This window comes from Meles meles, chromosome 7, assembly GCF_922984935.1.
Source record: "Meles meles chromosome 7, mMelMel3.1 paternal haplotype, whole genome shotgun sequence".
NCBI lineage: Eukaryota > Metazoa > Chordata > Mammalia > Carnivora > Mustelidae > Meles > Meles meles.
This window is the reverse complement of record NC_060072.1, coordinates 53088577-53108801: the sequence shown is the minus strand read 5'-3', so window position 1 is coordinate 53108801 and position 20225 is coordinate 53088577. Positions and strand designations below refer to the sequence as shown.

General features: G+C 40.5%; 1 protein-coding gene across 3 annotated transcripts in view; it reads right to left on the bottom strand.

Annotated features, from left to right (window-relative positions):
* KLRG1 (killer cell lectin like receptor G1) overlaps positions 1 to 20225 on the bottom strand; it is an 84660-nt gene that overhangs the window by 15811 nt on the left and 48624 nt on the right. For 2 of the 3 annotated variants that reach the window (XM_046010674.1, XM_046010676.1), the window contains 2 exons: positions 17364 to 17461; positions 16899 to 16998 (listed from right to left, as the gene is read on the bottom strand). In XM_046010674.1, coding sequence (XP_045866630.1) covers positions 16899 to 16998; positions 17364 to 17461 — 198 coding nt within the window. Of the gene's footprint in view, positions 1 to 16886; positions 16999 to 17363; positions 17462 to 20225 lie in introns of those variants that run through there. The other variant, XM_046010675.1, reaches the window with a different exon arrangement.

The window sequence follows — 20225 nt, the reverse complement described above, 5'->3', positions numbered from 1 at the left end:
CTCTTCATGTAAACCTACTGGTTCTGTGTCTCTTGTCGGATTGGATATAATACCAATACTAGTTATCTTTCACGGGCCCTTCTGTAGGTTTTAGCAGTTCCTACATGCAGAGAGATACACTCTTGAGGAATTTCTGCCCTGCATCATTCTGTGATGCAGGTGATATGCGCTCTAGCAGGCCTCTTAGAGCCTCTTATGGCTTTATCTTGGCTCTCAACTTATGGTGAAACATTCCACAGGACTTCTTCCTTCTGGAGTGCCTTTGGCTGGCAGGACATCCTGTTGGATAAAGCCCTTTGTAGGTAACTCAAATCCCATTACCTTCTTCCAATTCCTCTGGGCTCAGGGAGCTCATATAGGCACTCAACAAACAGTAAAACTGCAGCTTGTGTCCCTGCCAGCTCTTCTTCCTTACCTCATCTTTAGGGGCAATCTCTACAAATTTTTCTACAACCATCAGACCTCTTGAAGCAGCATTCAGAGAGAAAAGTTTCTATGCCCTCCAAAGTAGGGAACTTGGGTCAAGTTCTTCTAAGCCCTCTCTTGTTCTCCAGGCAGCCTCAAATCTACAAGTTTCCAGGGCAGAGCAACACAGAACCAGGGAGTTCGACTCTGTTTCCACCTCCAGGAAGCAGCCCCACCTCTGTCCCAGCTGCCCTCTAGTTTTTCCTCTCACTTGGCTTGTTGTGGGAGCCCAGATGCGCCAGCCATCTCTCCATCTACAAATTCCTGCAAAGGGCTTGCCTGTAATCAGTCTTTAATTTCCCCTAATGAGCTGTTAGTAATTGTCCCTAAACCCAGTATGGGGTCGGTCTAAGGACTCCCTTTAGAATATAGGACTTCTTGTCACCTACTACTCCTAGCATTAGCTTTCAGCCAAAATTTCAAGATCACAGGATGAGGTCTTTCTCTAATATTCTACAGCTCTCATCACTAAGCTTTTGCACTCTCAGGAAAAGCTATTATTCATAGGTAAGCTTCTATGTAGAATTTTGTATCTTTATAGAGCGTCCCAGGCTGTTCCAGACTTTCAACAATGTTTTCCACTTGTGGCTGTTTCTGAGTCTAGGGATATTTGATGAGTTCATGAGTCAGTGACTATCTGTCCCACAGTACAGTGGTTCTTAAAGCCTCCTGGATGAATCTTCAAACGTGTAATCATTGACTCATCCATGTCTCACAGGCAGATGTACCAATTTTCCATGCTTCTTGTCACAACCATGCCGAGTCCAGTTAGTTCCTGATCCTTCTGTAATTCTGCATTTCATTAGAAGTCAACTGTTGGGGCGCCTGGGTGGCTCAGTGGGTTAAGAAGTCAACTGTCTAACTAATTAAATTGTCTAACTAATTTGATCTTACAATGGAGAATGAAATATTTCAAATGATATGAAACCCAGAACTTATTAAAAAACTATAAATTTGTGGGGCACCTGGGTAGCTCAGTGGGTTAAAGCCTCTGCCTTCAGCTCAGGTCATGATCTCAGGGTCCTGGGAGCGAGCCCTGCATTGGGTTCTCTGCTCAGCAGGAAGCCTGCTTCCCCCTCTCTCTCTCTTTGCCTGCCTCTCTGCCTACTTGTGATCTCTGTCTGTCAAATAAATAAATAATAAAAAACTATAACTTTGAGATATAAAAATCCCAAATTTCTAACTAGGAAAAAAATCCCATCATATATAAGAGAAAAAATGACCAACTAAGACAAAATATTTTCAACTTTTATCACACTCAAAAGGCTAATTTATTTAGTATATAAAGAACATTTTTTCTTACCAGTTATTGAGGAAATCTCGCTCATCCAAAGTTTTTTTAAAGACTTTATTTTTTTATTTTAGAACACATGAAGGGGAGAGGGAGGTACAGGCAGAGGGAGAAGCAGACTCCCCACTGAGCAGGGAGCCCGATGTGGGACTCAGTGTGGGACTCAATCCCAGGGCCCCAAGATAATGACCTGAGCCTAAGGGAGACACTTAACCAACTAAGCCACCCAGGCGTCCCCCTCATCCAATTTCTTTTTTTAAGATTTTATTTATTCATTTGACAGATAGAGATCACAAGTAGGCAGAGAGGCAGGCAGAGAGAGAGGAGGAAGCAGGCTCCCTGCTGAGCAGAGAGCCCGATGCAGGGCTCCATCTCAGGACCTGGGATCATGACCTGAGCCGAAGGCAGAGGCTTTAACCCACTGAGCCACCCAGGTGCCCCCCATTTTCTTTTTAAAGAATAAAGGTTGTGTCAGTTCACAGAAAAGGAAATGGCCCTTAAGCATGTGAAAAGATGCTCTCTATAGTTCTTAATAAGAGAAATACAAATTAAAGCCATAATGGGAAAATATTTTTTACCTATCTAATTAGCAAAGATCAAAACATTTGATGAAAAACTGTATTGGTGAAGAAATTCTCATACATTGCTGGTGGGAAGACAAATCTGCAGATTCACACAGAGCAATTTGGCAGGTCTACAAACACTCAAAAAGCATGTAGTTATGCCTGTATGAAATATAGTCATTGCAGCATTGTTTGTAAAGACAAAAAAGAGGAAATGATCTATAACTTCCATTAATAGAAGACTAGGTTAGAGGCGCCTAGAAGACTAGCTTAGGGGTGACTTCGGCTCAAGCCATGATCCCAGGGTCCTGGGGGGCGGGCTCCCTCCCGAGCGAGGATCCTGCTTCTCCCTCTCCCTCTGCCACTCCTCCTGCTTGTGCTCTCTTGCTCTCTCCCTCAAATAAATAAAACATTTTTAAAAAATAGAAGACTAGCTAAATAGTTATATCCATAAAGTAGAATTCTATCAAACCATTAAAAAGAAAGAAGCAGCTATTATGAGTATAATCATAAAAAGATACAAGATAGGGGCGCCTGGGTGGCTCAGTGGGTTAAAACCTCTACCTTCAGCTCGGCTCATGGTCTCAGGGTCCTGGGATCGAGCCCTGCATCGTGTTCTCTGCTCCGCGGAGAGCCTGCTTCCCCCTCTCTCTCTGCCTGCCTCTCTGTCCTACTTGTGATCTCTCTCAATCTGTCAAATAAATAAATAAATAAATAAAGTCTTTAAAAAAAAAAGATATGAGATAGCTTGTTAATGGAGGGAGTAAAGTTCAGAACAGCATGTGTACTATGCTATAGTTCAGGGGTGTGTGTGTGTGTGTGCACACATACTCGTGTAAGTAAATGCTGTGTATGAAAAGATTATATCTGGAAAGGAACACGAAGAGGAATAAAACTGAGTGAGTCAGCAATCAGAGGTGGGAACAGACTGTTTTCACAGACACATCCCTTTGTCGCTTTTGCATTTTAAACTGTGAACATACACATTGGCAAAACATAGAAAGTAATAATTTCAAAGAAGTAACACATAAAGAGAATCACAGACTTAACAAGAGTTTTGAAGGAACGACACAAGTGGATGTCGTAGAGATTGAGAGATTGGCTGTTTTAGATGGAATGATCTTATAGGACAGGTGAACCTAGGCTGGGAGAAGTTAAGCATTTTGCCTCAAGTCACACAGTAATTATTTTAAAAAGGATTTGAATACAAATTTGTCTTATTAACTCCAGCACTGGTGTTCTTCCCAATATGTTCCCACAGCGCCCAGGTAGGGACAAGGTATTGTCTAAAAATATACATAGAACATACGGCCACAGTCGCCAAGCTGTGGAAAGAACCAAGATGCCCTTCAACGGACGAATGGATAAGGAAAATGTGGTACATATACATGATGGAGTATTATGCCTCCATCAGAAAGGATGAATACCCAACTTTTGTAGCAACATGGACGGGACTGGAAGAGATTATGCTGAGTGAAATAAGTCAAGCAGAGAGAGTCAATTATCATATGGTTTCACTTATTTGTGGAGCATAAGAAATAACATGGAGGACATGGGGAGATGGAGAGGAGAAGGGAGTTGAGGGAAATTGGAAGGGGAGGTGAACCATGAGAGACTATGGACTCTGAAAAACAACCTGAGGGTTTTGAAGGGGCGGGGGTGGGAGGTGGGGGGAACCAGGTGGTGGGTAATAGGGAGGGCACGTGTTGCATGGAGCACTGGGTGTGGTGCAAAAACAATGAATACTGTTATGCTGAAAAGAAAAGAAAACAAAACAAAACAAAAATACGACCATACAAAGAGCCAGTGTAACTAACAGGTTTCAGGAAAGTGTTTGACCATTGTATACCCACCACAGTAAGCAGCAATTAGATGTTACTAGTCACACAGGGTCTCGCAGTAAGGAATACCTAAGGGAAAAAAAAAAAACAAAAAACAGAAAAAACTGGGTGCCTGGGTGGCTTAGTTAGGTAAATGCCGGCCTTCGGCTCAGGTCATGATCCTGGGGTCCCAGAATGGAGTCCTGCCCTGGGCTCTCTGCTCAGCAGGGAGTCTGCTTCTCCCTCCGGCCCTCCACAATCTCATGCTTTCTCTCTCTCTCTCTCTCTTAAATAAACAAATACTTAAAAAAAAAAAAAAAAAAACAGAAAGAACTAAGGGGAAAACAAAAACAAACAAAAAACCTTCTCCTGGTTCTGACCAGGGAATCTACAGAGCACATTCTACCAGCCTGTGGAGAGACAGCACATACATAGCAGCTGGTTTGGGGCCACGCTGGTAAGAGCAGAACAGGCCACAACAGACCTTTTAGCCCAGAAAAGCCACCACCTCCGTCTTGGCATCCATTAGGAATCTGGAGGGAAGTCCCCGACTCTGTAGTCATGTGACCAAGTGCGTCGCCATTTTAAAATGAGGGAGGATCTGTTCTGAGGAGGTGGGCGGGGAGAAGAAGAACGCAACATTTGATAGTGGATTCTTAAAAGAGGGAGTGGTGGGGGTAGAGGAAGAGGAAAAGGTACACTGAGCAATCCCAAGCACCACGAGGCAACGGGACCACCGTCTAAACTTGCATTCCCACCGGAGCCGAACCAAACTAGTCCTCCAGCTGGGAAGAGCTGTGCAGAAGCCCGGAGCCCCGGTGAACAAGAGCACCATGGAGCCCGAGGACCTCCTCACCCCTCACGGGCATTCTAGCTTGACGATTTTGTTGGAGGGTAAAGACTGGTTGCTTTTTGTCCATTATTATTGTTGTTCGGACAAAAGATAAAAACATTCTCATTTTATAAGGTCTGTTCTACAGAAAGAAAGCAAAGGGTAAGGTGATGCATTTAATCACTTCAATACCAATAGATATTTGAGTCGTTTGTAATTTTTCCCATCAGAGAAATGTAATAACGGTCTTTGTACATAGATCTTGGCGCAGGCAAACATCCCTTTCGAATCCATTGTGGGCATTACCAGCTTACTGACCGGGCTGGAAGCAGGAAGAGTGGTCTGGTGTGAGGCACCATCAGTGTCCTGTTTGAGTCGGCAGGAACTGCTCACACCTATCCTGGGTACCTGTGCCCACTCTTGTCCCAGTCCTGATCTGGGCCTCCCTGATCAGCCACCCTCTCGCTGCTCCTGCGGGCAAATCCCCTACCCCTCGGGTGTGCTCACTGAACTCCAGTCACGCTGAAAACACATTACGTTATAGTATTCACCTGTGTGCAGAATGTTCCCACATTTATCTTAACCGCCGACAAGTTTTTTCATTTTGTTTTTAAAGATTTTATTTATTTTTTTAAAGATTTTATTTATTTGGCAGAGAGAGATCAGAAGTAGGCAGAGAGGCAGGCAGAGAGAGAGGAAGGGAAGCAGGCTCCCTGCTGAGCAGAGAGCCCCATGCTGGGCTCGATCCCAGGACCCTGGGATCATGACCTGAGCCGAAGGCAGAGGCTTTAACCCACTGAGCCACCCAGGCACCCTAAAGATTTTATTTATTGATTTATTTATTTATTTGAGAGACACAGGTTGAGATAGAGAAAGAGAGAGAGAGAGCACAAGCAGAGGGAGAGGGACAAGCAGACTCCCGGCTGAACAAGGAGCTTGATGTGGGACTTGATCCCAGGACCCTGGGATCATGACCTGAGCTGAAGGCAGATGCTTAAAGACTGAGCCACCCAGGTGTCCCATTAGGAAAAAACTTGGAAAATGTATGCATAATCCCAGGTAGGGGATTCAAAGTAGAAAACCAGAATCTGCAACTTGGGGGGAAGGGTGGTAGCAGAGAATGAGAGATTTGACCTTATTAAAACTTAAAATACATCAAAAAGAATGAATACTGTTACGCTGAAAAAAAATAAATAAATAAATATTGTTAGAAAAAAAAAAAAAACTTAAAATACATGAGGGGCACCTGGGTGGCTCAGTGGGTTAAAGCCTCTGCCTTCGGCTCAGGTCATGATCTCAGGGTCCTGGGATCGAGCCCCACATTGGGCTCTCTGCTCCGTGGGGAGCCTGCTTCCTCCTCTCTCTTTGCCTGCCTCTCTGCCTACTTGTGATTTCTCTCTGTCAAATAAATAAAATATTTAAAAAAAAAAAAAAAAAAAACTTAAAATACATGAATGGAAAAAAAATCTCCATGACATTAAAAAAAAAAAAAACACACAAATAATAGAAAGAAAACATCTGTAACACATATAACTAACAAAAATTTATTCCAAGTATACACAGTGCCTACAGATCGGTAAGAAAGGAAAAAAAAAAAGACAAAAAAACAAAAACGCTGAGAGAATAAATAGCCAAGGGATATGTATGAAAAGGTAATTCAAAGGAAATACAAATTACAAATTAATTTGAGAAGATGCTCAAAGATATTAGCAGCTAGAAAAACACAAACTATAATGGCGATGTAACATTCCTCCTCCTCCCCCCATACATAACACAAGAAAAAGAATAAGAATGATGATAATAAGCCAAATTTAAAACTTTGAACATCTGGAACTGAGAAGAAGGGAGGACCAGTGTTCTTATCCACTACTAGTGGAAGTAAAATGGTTTCAGTCTTACAATCTGGTAGTATCATTTAAATTTTTAATTTGGCATACATTTTGGCCCAGGCCCCTCACTTTTAGGAATCTGTTATAGAGAAATAGGATATATGTACAACAATGTTCACTGCAGTATTTCTGTCATTTCCTGTACTATTGATGAGGGAGCAGAAGGCAAGTTGAGGACAAAGCAAAAGCTGACACCCTGCAAACACCCACTCCCACTCCCAGGTAGGATCTGGAACATTCCTCAGGCACTCCTGGCTGCTCTACCTAAGGGAAGGAGAGGGGTGTGGGGGGGATGGTTAACTAACAGAGATCACAGTCCAGCAAGACAGGAGTCTCCCTCAATTTACAAAAAAAAAAAAAAAAAAGCATTGTTATCAATAACGTAACTTCCAGAAGAAAACTTTTTGTTTTAAGATTTTATGTATTTATTTAACAGAGAGAGACATCACAAGCAGGCAGAGAGGCAGGCAGACAGAGGGGAAGAAGCAGGCTCCCTGCTGAGCAGAGAGCCTGATGGGTGGCTCGATCCCAGGAGCCTGAGATCATGACCTGAGCTGAAGGCAGAGGCCTAACCCACTGAGCCATCCAGGCGCCCCTGGAAGGAAGCTGTCTTAATGCTTAACTAGAGGGAAAAACTACCTTAACTGTGCAGTGACAAGGGCCCCAGTATCTTGTAGGTCCTCCTTAGCAAATAAAAATTATTTTGAAAACCTCCCTTTCCCCAAATCCCCCAACTCCCAAGTATATAACCAGTCACACCTCAGAGCCCCCAGGGCAGTAGCTCTTTCTGCCCACGAGTCCTGTCCCCATGCTTTAATAAAATCACTTTTTTGCACCAAAGACAGCTCAAGAATTCTTTCTTGGTCGTCCCCTCTGGACCTCACCGACATTCCTAAAGTACATCCCTGTTACTCCCAAATCTTTTCCCATCCAGCATGTTCCTCACTCCAGGGTCCCCTACTCTTTGGGTTTCTTATCTACTTCTGGCTACTTCTATTTCCTGAAAACTCCCTGCAAAATCCCCACCCTCCATCATTCCCACCACTTGACTTCTCTGTTATTACAACTAGTCTGACAGGGGCTGCAGCCAATAATCAGGCAGTAGTGCAGGCTGAAATCACCAAACATGTGTGGCCTCCTGCCTCACCTGAGCTTTCAGTGCTGGCCAGCAGTGTTGTGTCTCTAGGCAGAGGTCTCTTTTCCCTGTGCAGAAATTCCACAATTCTGCCTTCCGTAGATCCCAAACCTATCACTTTCTCCTTCATTCTTAGCATATAAACTTGTCCTTTATTTCACTGAGAAAATAGAGTTCACCAGGCAAGAACAGTACATTTTCTTTCCTATCACTTAGACAAACATATCAGAATCTTCCCCCATCATCCCCCTTCCATAGGAAAAGGGATGCTCTTTCCACGCAAAATTATTTCTTCCATTTGTGCATTGGGTCACCCTTCATCCACTGCCTCAAGGATCCTTGTCTTGCATAAATTTTTAATCTCTCTCTTTCAACTAAGTTGAAAGCTATAAACATGAGCTACTCTTTCTTATCTATATGTAAAAATGTATTGGTGCAACATACAGCCCTTTATTTAGATGTTATCATTTCCTTCCTGCTGTAAGAAAACTTCTTAAAAGATATATCTAAACTCATTTTTTTCCATTCCCTTACCCCCATCAGGTCACTGAAATTTCACATCTTTCACCAGCACACTAATAAAGCATGATGAACAATGACCTCCATATTGTCAATTTCATTGAATATTCTTCTGTCATTATGCTACTTTACATCTCTTTAGCATGTTATATTGATGAATGTTCCCTCCACCTTGAAAGCTTTCCTTAGCTTTTACCACATTCCTTTTTTATTTTCTGCTGTGTGCTAAGAGTTTTCTCCCCTACCCTTTATTTCCTTCCTTATCTCATTACTAATATGGAAACAAAGACTTTATTATCATCAAGATTTTGCTTTGAGAGAGGATTATTAGCAAAGATCATTACTAGCATTGTCTTATAGATGTCTTCCAATGTGAAGAACCTTCTAAAAAAAAAAAAAAAAAAACTCATAAGAGGATAGAGCCAGGCGTGAAAATTCATGATCATAAGGAGCCTGTGGCTCACTTCAGCCTTACCAAAGGAGAGGAGGGTAGAGAGCAACAGGCACTGAACCTCATACATTGCTGGAGAGTTTAAATTAGTAGGCTCATTTGAACAAAGTATCCATTGACCCAGTAATTCACCCTGATACATTCATACATTTACAAAATAACATAGGAATAGAATATTTATCTAAGATCTACAGAAAAATATCATAGGACCTAGAACAACTAAAACAATTTTGAAAAAAAACAAAGTTGGAGGATCACACTACTTGATTTCAAGACTTATGATAAAATTACAGTGGTGTAGAAATGAAGTGATAGACTAATAAATGGCACAAAAGACAAAATGCAGAAATAGGCCAATATGATCATTGATTTTCAACAAAGGTATCAAAGGAGCTTAATGACAAAAGGGTAGTTATTTCAATAAAAAGTGCTGGAACAATTAGGCTTAGATAAAAAGAAGAAAAAAGAGGGCGCCTGGGTGGCTCAGTGGGTTAAGCCGCTGCCTTTGGCTCAGGTCAGGATCTCAGGGTCCTGGGATCGAGTCCCGCATCGGGCTCTCTGCTCAGCAGGGAGCCTGCTTCCCTCTCTCTCTCTCTCTCTGCCTGCCTCTCTGCCGACTTGTGATCTCTCTCTGCCAAATAAATAAATAAATAATCTTTAAAAAAAAAAAAAGAAGAAGAAAAAAGAGACCTCCACCCATATCTCACACCATATGTAAAAGTTGGATCAAACCAGATCACAGGCCTCAATGCAAAAGCTAAAACTGTAAAATTTCTGGAAGAAACATAAAGGCAATCTTTGTGAACATGGACTAGGCAAAGATTTCTTAGACAACATACAAATAATACAAACTATAATACAAAGATTGATAACATAGACTTCACAAAAATTTAAAAATTCTATTCTTTGAAACTCACTATTAAGAGGATAAAAAGAGGGGCACCTGGGTGGCTCAGTGGGTTAAGCCTCTGCCTTCAGCTCAGGTCATGATCCCAGGACCCTGGGATGGAGCCCCACATTGGGCTCTCTGCGCAGCAGGGAGCCTGCTTCCCCCTCTCTCTCTGCCTGCCTCTCTGCCTACTTGTGATCTCTCTGTCACACAAATAAATAAATAAAATCTTAAAAAAAAAAAAAAAAAAGAGGATAAAAAGACAAACCACAGACTAGGAGAAAATATTTACAAAGTGTGTATCTGGTAAGAACTTGTATCCAGAATATTAAGAACTCTGAAAACTCAGCAGCAAGAAAACAAATAAAGAATCAAAATATCTAAACAATTATTTCACTAAAGAAAGATATATGGATGGCAGTTAACCATATGAAAAGTTGCTCAACACAACTGATCTTTAAGGAAATGGTAATTAAAGCCACAACAAAATACCACTGAGTACCTACTAGAATGGCTAAAAATGAAAAGACTGCTGATACCCAGGGTCACTGAGGATGTGAAGGAACTAGAATTCCCATACACTGCTGGCTGGAATATAAAATGGTACAAACACTTTGAAAAAGAGGTTTACAGTTTCTTAAAAAGTTAAATGTATACCTACCATATGATCCAGCCATTCCACCTCCTACGTATTTTATCAAGAGAAAAGAAAGCCTACATCCATACTAAGATTTGTACCCAAATGTTCAGAACAGCTTTATTTTTAATAGCCCAAAACTGAAACTACCAAAATGTCGATCAACAAGTGAATGAAGAAACAAATTATGACACATCCATATAATGGAATATTAGCAATAAAAAAGGGTAAACCATAGATACACACAACACCAGGAATGAATCTCAAAATAATTATTCTGAGTGAAAGAATACTGAAAGAGAAGAGTACATATAATGACTCTGTAAAACTCTATGTACTAAAACTCTAGAAGACATAATCTAATCTGTAGTGACATAAAGTAGATCAGGGTTTCCTGAGGATTGGAGAGTGTTGGGTGACAGGGACGAGAGAGAAGGAGGAATTACAAAAAGCATGAGGAAGACTTTCAGGATAGTTGCTGTTTTCACCATCTCGATTATGGTGACATTTTCATGGAGATAGATAAATATAGATAGATATAGATATATGTCAAAACTTACCAAATTTTACTCTTTAAATATATTCAGATTATTGTGTGTCAACTATATCTCAATAAAACTATTTTTTTTAAGATTCTATTTATTTGGAGAGTGCACACACATGAACAGGGAAAGAGGCAGAAGGAGAGAGAGAATCCTAAGCAGACTCCCTGCTGAGCACAGAGCTGCCTTGGCACTCCATCCCATGACCTGAGACCATGACCTGAGCCACAACCAAGAGCTGGACACAACTGCCTGAGCCACCCATGCACCCCTCACTGAAACTATTTTTAAAGGAGGTCATAACAAAAGACACTGTCACAGTAATCTAGGTGAACAACAACAGAGGTTTGGAATGGAATTAAAAGTGGAAATGGAGGAGTGCCTTGGTGGCTGTTAGGTGTCTCAACTGACAATTTTGGTTCAGGTCATGATCTCATGGGTCATGAGATGGACCCCAGGTTGCTCAGCGGGAGTCTGCTTGAAAGTCTCTCCCTCTGCCCCTTCTCCAACTCACACTAGTGTGCATGCTCTCTCACTCTCTAATAAATAAATAAATCTTTTTTAGAAAGGTAGAAATGGAGGGGCACCTGGGTGGCTCAGTGGGTTAAGCCTCTACCTTCAGCTCAGGTCATGATCTCGGGGTCCTGGGATCAAGGCCCACATTGGGCTCTCTACTCAGCGGGGAACCTGTTTCCCCTTCTCTCTCTCTGCCTGCCTCTCTGCCTACTTGTGATATCTCTCTCTCTCTCTCTCTCTCTCTCTGTCAAATAAATAAATAAAAATTTTTTTAAAAAGTAGAAATGAAAAGAAGAGAGGAGATTTAGATTATACTTTGCTGGTGGCAATGATAAAATGTGTTGATGTAGAAAAATGAAATCAGGAAGCTCTTCAGTTTGGAATCTGAACAACTCAGGGTCATTTCCTAAGATGGGGAAGACTTTGGAGTAGGGATATAGAAGAGAATATCTATCCCATCACTGTTTGTGCTAGTGAGGAAACAAAGGTAACAGGTGTCCATCATTAAGAGAATGAATACATGAAATGGAAATTATGCAACAGCTAGAAGGATGAATTACATGTACATAGTGCAACATGAATAGAACTCAAAAACATGTTCATGGAAAAAGTAAAATAATAAAATATATAGAATAATTTAATTAAATATGAAACAAATAAGAAACAGTACATATTTTATAAAGATACAAATAAGCTCAAGGACTATATGAAACATCAAAGTATGTTTGTGAAAGTGGGGATGTGGGAGCAAGGGGAAAGGTAAATGGACTGCAAGAGAGGCATATATGTCTGATGAAGATGGTGATCCATGACCTGAGGAATTTGACTAACTCTAATCATTGTACTCTAAACTTTAAAACATAGATGAAAGAAATTGCAAACAACACAAACCAATGGAAAGATATCCCATGCTCATGGATTGGAAAAATAAATATTGGAAAAATAAATATTGATCTCAGGGATGGTAAGTTCAAGCCCCACACTGGGTATAGAGATTACTTTAAAATAATTTTAAAAATCTTTAAAAAATAAAGAATATTGGGGCACCTGGGTGGCTCAGTGGGTTAAACCTCTGCCTTCAGCTCAGGTCATTATCTCAGGGTCCTGGGATTGAGCCCCGCATGGGACTCTCTGCTCAGCGGGGAGCCTTCTTCCCCCTCTCTCTCTGCCTACTTGTGATATGTCTCTCTCTGTCAAATAAATAAATAAAATTTAAAAAAAAATAAAGAATATTGTTAAAAATATCTATACTACCCAAAGCAGTATATAAATTTAATGCAATCCCTATCAAAACACCAACAGATTTTTCAAAGAACTAGAACAAACAATCCTAAAATTTGTATGGAACCACAAAAGACCCCAACTAGCCAAAGCAGTCTTGAGAAAGAAAAACAAAACTGGAGGTATCACAATTTGAGATTTCAAGAATCGCTACAAAGCTGTGGTAATCCAAACAGTACGGTACTAGCACAAAACAGACACATGAGTCAATGGAATGGAAGAGAACACCCAGAAATAAACCCACACTTATATGGTCACCGAATCTTTGACCAAGGAGGCAGGAATATGCAAGAGGGAAAAAGTCCCCTCAACCAATGGTAGTCAAGCTAGGGCTAAGCACGTATTTCTTTCAAGGACTTTCTAGTTCTTAAATTTTATGCTTGTATTTGATTATAGATGTCAGTGACATTTCATAGTTTCAAAAGTCCTTGATGTGGGGCGCCTGGGTGGCTCAGTGGGTTAAGCCTCTGCCTTCGGCTCAGGTCATGATCTCAGGGTCCTGGGATGGAGCCCCACGTCGGGCTCTCTGCTCAGCGGGGAGCCTGCTTCCTCCTCTCTCTCTGCCTGTCTCTCTGCCTACTTGTGATCTCTGTCTGTCAAATAAATAAAATCTTTAAAAAAAAAAAAGTCCTTGATGCTCTGAGAAGTGTAGAGTCTAGTGAAAATTACATTGCCATAAAAGAAATGTGTTTTGTTATTGTTTCCTTTTTAAAAGTTGTGCTATTATTGGTTCTACACTCCCTAGAACACTACCGCTTTGTGAAAGTCCAACTGGATGCAGTGCCCTCCTTGTATTTAGTCCATTTGTAAGCCTGGGTCTCTTACTACTTGATATGTTTGTATCAGTTAAGAGAGAAACTTGGTAGCTCAGTTAGAGGGGAGGGGAAATCTGCTGCTAGATGGGTCTGAACTGAGCCATACTCGTCTGGGTAAGAGTTGGGAAACATAACCTCTGTACATTTAAAAAAAAAAAAAAATAGTTGAACATCACATAATAGGCAGCCATTAAATTATTTAAAAAGTTAATTTATGGGGGCGCCTGGGTGGCTCAGTGGGTTAAAGCCTCTACCTTCGGCTCGGGTCGTGATCTCAGGGTCCTGGAATCGAGCCCCGTATCAGGCTCTCTGCTCAGCAGGGGGTCCACTTCCCCCTCTCTCTCTCTGCCTGCCTCTCTGCCTACTTGTGATCTCTGTCAAATAAATAAATAAAATCTTTTTTAAAAATTTATGAAGAAAGACCTTCTGTACAGATTGGGAAAAAAGATTTTCATGGAGATAACTGTATAATCAAGAGTGTTAACTTTTTATTTTTATTTTACTAGTGCTACAAACTTGCCAGGGTTAACTTGTTTGGTTGAAGAAAACTGGATTTCTTTCTTAGGACTTGTTGTTAAATGCCAAAAGACATTTTCGAACTGTACATTTGATCAGATTGTTAGCCTTTTCTGTTTTTCTTCTTTTGAAAACCCTTGACTAAAACACATCTGAATTTTTTTTTTTTAATGGTGTTGGGAAAACTAGTCGAAAGTATGCAAAGAAAAAAAAAGAAAGTATGCAAAGAATGGAAATGGACCACTTCCTTGCACCAGACACAAAGATAAACTCAAACTTTATTTCACTAGGCAAGGGAGAAGAATTTGAGTTAGTAACTGACCCTGGCTCCTAATGAGTAAGTCCAGGGAACAAATAAATAGCTAGGAGATCAGTGATTTCTAATGTAACATCCTGAAGGGAGGAAGAGCAGGGAAGAACTAGATCCAATTCTGATGAGAGGTGGTGAGAAATCCTTGCAAAAAGACTGAAACGTCATCACAGAGAAGAATTGCCCACAAGCTTCCTGCTCAGAGGAGAGCTTAGAAGGGCACTGTCCTCCTCTGCTTCTCTTTGAATAAGTAACTGAGATTGTGCACTCTGTAGCAGCAAAGCCAGGGCCCAAGAGGAATCAGGATCATTACATCCTTAACCAAGCTGGAATCGCTACCATCACATTCATAATCAACAGACACCCTCCCGCCCCAGAGCCAATGGTAAGAGATCATAAGCACACAGGAGTTTGTTTCTACCACTTCCTTCTCTAAACATTACATCCAGACCAAACTGCCTCTTTGCCTTTTTAGAGGCAGCTAAGCACACATGGATGGGGTCAGGAATGATTAGAAAATACTGTATTTTTTGCCCTTAATTCCTTTAATCAATTTATGGGCTAGCACTATTTTAGGTGGAGGGAGGATATAACAATAGATAAGATAGAGTTCATGTTCCTCAAAAAAAAAAAAAGAACTAGGAAAAATGGCCAACAGACACATGAAAAAGTGCTCCACGTCACTCGGCATCAGGGAAATACATATCAAAACCACAGTGAGATACTGCCTCATGCCAGTCAGAATGGCTAAAATTAACAAGTCAGGAAATGACAGGTGTTGGTGAGGATGCAGAGAAAGGGGAATCCTCCTACACTGTTGGTGGGAATGCAAGCTGGTGCAACCACTCTGGAAAATAGTATGGAGGTTCCTCAAAAAGTTGAAAATAGAGCTACCCTATGACCCAGCAATGGCACTATGGGGTATTTATCCTAAAGATACAAATATAGGGATCTGAAGAGGCACGTGCACCTGAGTATTTATAGCAGCAATGTCCACAATAGTCAAACTATGGAAAGATGTCCATCAACAGATGAATGGATAAAGAAGAAGTGGTGTGTATATACAATGAAATACTATGCAGCCATCAAAAAATGAAATCTGCCATCTGCAACAACATGGATTGAACTAGATGGTATTATGCTCAGCAAAATAAGTCAATCAGAGAGGGACAATTATCATATGATCTCACTGATTTGAGGAATTTGATAAACAATACAGAGACTGATGAATCACGGACCTGTGTCCATGAAACATATAATACACTATATGTTAATTTTTTTTAAAACTGAGAGAAAGGTAAGAGATTGTAATCCAGCATCATCAACAGAACAGTACAGAATGATGGTCCCCCTCAGTATTCCCTCCTATGTCTTTTAAACAGCACCTTCCCTCCCTATCTCCAAACCCTAGTTTTTTTTTAAATATTTTATTTATTTATCAGATAGAGTGAGAGTGAGTGAGCACAAGCAAGGGAGCGGCAGGCAGAGGGAGAAGCAGGCTCCCTGCCAAGCAGGGAGCCCGATTTGGGACTCGATCCCAGGGCCCCAGGATCATGACCTGAGCCAAAGGCAGACACTTAACCAAATGAGCCACCCAGGCATCCCTCTCCAAACCCTACTTAAGAGAAATAACCAAGTTTTTCTCATTTTTGAGGCATTCAAGCCTAAAATAATTTGGGAATCAAGCACATAAATGGCTTCTGTAAACTTTCCTCAGATTGACCACTATTGTGAAATTAACCTGCAAATCACACATCCACAACATGGAAAAAATATGGTCATATATCAGTTTATTCAACCACATCTATGCACGCCTAGAAAAATTAAATTCAGCCAAGGCCAGGTCTTTAAGTGGTGAAGAGCTGAAAAGCAGAAAGCACCACCCGGTTCTCATCCTCTTTCTACAACTTAGGTTCTCACTATTAGCATGATCCTTTAGAATATAGCTTTCTCCGTGAAGGGCCACCATTAGGATAAACATATATTATGAAGAATAAGTAACATGCCAACTTCCTAGCACACATCAAAAACACCTATAACACATCAGCAATAGTATATACCTGTGCAGATTTTGTCAGTTCGGACCATAACATAGAGGAAAGGTACACTTTTGACAGAAATGGTGGGAATGGGGAATGAAGGAGGCAGCATCACTCATGACAGTAAGAAGTACTACAAAAAATTTGTATTTCCCAAATGATCCTAGATCTGATCTTTAAATTGTTAAGACAATATCTAAATGTTCTCAAGGAGAGTCCATCAACAAACTTTCAGTTCCCAGGGAAGCTGCACTAATCTTACATCGAATGCTATGTCCTAGAAGGTTCAGCATTCACCAAATACATGCTCATGGTCATCTGAGCACCCAGAGGCCTGCTACCTCTTGTGAGGGAGCCTTACACAGATCTGACCCCCTCAAAGTCTGACCTTCTTACAGATCCACGGTAAAGAAACTTCACAGCTAGAGGCTTGGAGACCGTTTCTGTTGATGGTTCCACACTTCTGGATCAAGCTGTTTGAAACAATGCTGTAAGAAATCAGGAAAGTCAATCACTTAAGGTAACATGAGAGCAAAGGAGCTGCAAGGCATGGAAGAGATAAAAACTGGGCAGTTCTTTCTCCCTATTCAGGCCCCACTTCTCTCAGCTCCCAGAACATTAGCCTCTCTTTTTTTCGTTGTTGATGGGGGTTTTTGTTGTTGGGTTTGGTTTTTGTTTTTTTTTGTTTTGGGCGGGGGTTGGCTCTTATCCACCATTCATTTCCTCTCCTGTTCTCTAGTTCCTTTCCTTACCCTTTCCTCTCCTCACCATCTGTTAACCTTGACCTATTTCCACATCACATACTTTCTCTTCTCCTTTTCTCTTTTTTCCCCATTGTTTTGAACCCCCTTACCTTGAGGTTAGGGGTGACCCATCTTCCCACCTCCAGCCAGATTTGTTCCTCAGACCAATCCAGTAAAAATCATTTTTGAGGATCTGTTGAACCAGGCTCTAGGGAGAGATTAAAGATGGTGGGAAAAGGTAAGAAAATGTAGGAAACCAAAGAAGAGATTCAGTGTCATGATCAATAATTATTCTTTATACCCCCTCTCATTACCATTATTAGGGACTGAATATTTATTTCTCCCCAAAATTCATATATTGAAGCTCTAACTTCTAACATGATGGTACCTGGGCATATGGCCTTTGGAAGGTTATTAGTTTTAGACAAGTACAAGAGGCCCTCACTAATGATGAGATTAGTGTCCTTCTAAGAAGAAGAGGTCCCAGTGCACTCTCCCTCTACCAGGAAAGGACACAATTAGAGGGCAAGCCACAAACAAGATCCTCACCAGAGACGGAACCCATCAACATTTTGATCTTGGACTTCCCAGCCTCCAAAACTGTGAGACATCAATGTCTGTGGTTTAAGACACCCAGTGATACTCTGGTTAGCAGTTCAAGCTGATTAAAACCACCACCTAGTCCAAATAACTAATCTCTCTTTTAAACTCTAATTCTAGAGTTACACTGCAGAGTGCAACATTTCCTATAATTCAACTTTATGTGTATAATTGCATTCTATAGCATGAAAGACAAGATAAATATTATACTCTGCCTTCCACTGTAACTTCCTCCTTGGTTAGATGAAGTACTTAATAGGTATTCGAATAACTTTTACAGAAGAAAAGCTTAATACCACTATAGAAGCAGTCATCTTTCTCATTATCATTTAATACATAAGTTTTTATTAAGCTTGTAGCAATATACTTGCTTTTTTCTCACTACACTCCCATTTTTCAAGCTCTCATCAATCTTGCATATGACAAGTAAAATAAAAACAGTTCTTAAGAAAACAAGCATAAGACAAAATTAAGTTGGTCCCATGCTACCACTAGAACAGAGATAACAGATTCTTTACTCTGTAGAGTCTGAACAGAGATAACAGATTCTTTGCTCTGTACAGTCTGACATTCAAATGAAGAAGTTATACTCTAAGGTAATTGCTTCAATAAGTGGAATAAAATAAAGGATAAATCCCAGAAGATTAATTATATTGTAGGATTTGGTGTTAGTGTAATGAATAGACTTTGCAATAAACATCCTCAGCTTTGAAAATTTCTTTTGTTACAGAGTCTTTTCTTGTGATGCTGAATTTTCAATGTGATGTTAATGTTAACAAGTAATGTGTTTCTTCATGAGCAAGAAGGATAAAATTGTAAGTCGAACCAATCTATTGATGGGAAACAATTACATATAACATAAGAAACTCATATCTAAATCGGCAAAGAAGAAGTCAAATTATCACTCTTCGCAGATGATATGATACTTTATGTGGAAAACCCAAAAGATTCCACTCCAAATCTGCTAGAACTTGTACAGGAATTCAGTAAAGTGTCAGGATATAAAATCAATGCACAGAAATCAGTTGCATTTCTTTACACCAACAACAAGACAGAAAAAAGAGAAATTAAGGAGTCAATCCCATTTACAATTGCACCCAAAACCATAAGGTACCTAGAAATAAACCTAACCAAAGAGCAAAGAATCTATACTCAGAAAACTATAAAGTACTCATGAAAGAAATTGAGGAAGACACAAGGAAATGGAAAAATGTTCCATGCAACTGGATTGGAAGAACAAATATTGTGAAAATGTCTATGCTACCTAAAGCAATCTACACATTTAATGCAATCCCTATCAAAATCCCATCCATTTTTTTTCAAAGAAATGGAACAAATAATCCTAAAATTTATATGGAACCAGGAAAGACCTCCAATAGCCAAAGGAATATTGAAAAAGAAAGCCAAAGTTGGTAGCATCACAATTCCAGACTTCAAGCTCTATTACAAAGCTGTCATCATCAAGACAGTACGGTACTGGCACAAAAACAGATACATAGATCAATGGAACAGAATAGAAAGCCCAGAAATAGACCCTCAACTCTATGGTCAACTAATCTTCGACAAAGCAGGAAAGAATGTCCAATGGAAAAAAGACAGTCTCTTCAACAAATGGTGCTGGGAAAATTGGAAAGCCACATGCAGAAAAATGAAATTGGACCGTTTCCTTATACCACACATGAAAATAGACTCAAAATGGATGAAGGACCTCAATGTGAGAAAGGAATCCATCAAAATCCTTAAGGAGAACACAGGCAGCACCCTCTTCTACCTCAGCCACAGCAACTTCTTCCTAGGAACATCACCAAAGGCAAGGGAAGCAAGAGCAAAAATGAACTTTTGGGACTTCATCATGATCAAAAGCTTTTGCACAGCAAAGGAAACAGTTAACAAAACCCAAATACAACTGATAGAAAGGGAGAAGATATTTGCAAACAACATATCAGATAAAGGGCTAGTATCCAAAATCTATAAAGAACTTATCAAACTCAACACCCAAAGAACAAATAATCCAATCAAGAAGTGGGCAGAGGACATGAACAGACACTTCTGCAAAGAAGACATCCAGATGTCCAACAGACACATGAAAAAGTTCTCAACATCAATCGGCATCAGGGAAATACAAATCAAAACCACAATGAGATACCACCTCATACCAGTCAGAATGAATAAAATTAACAAGTCAAGAAATGCAGATGCTGGTGAGGATGTGGAGAAAGGGGGACCCTCCCACATGGTTGGTGGGAATGCAAGCTGGTACAGCCACTCTGGAAAACACCATGGAGGTTCCTCAAAAGTTGAAAATAGAGCTACCCTATGACCCAGCAATTGCACAACTGGGTATTTACCTTAAAGATACAAATGTAGTGATC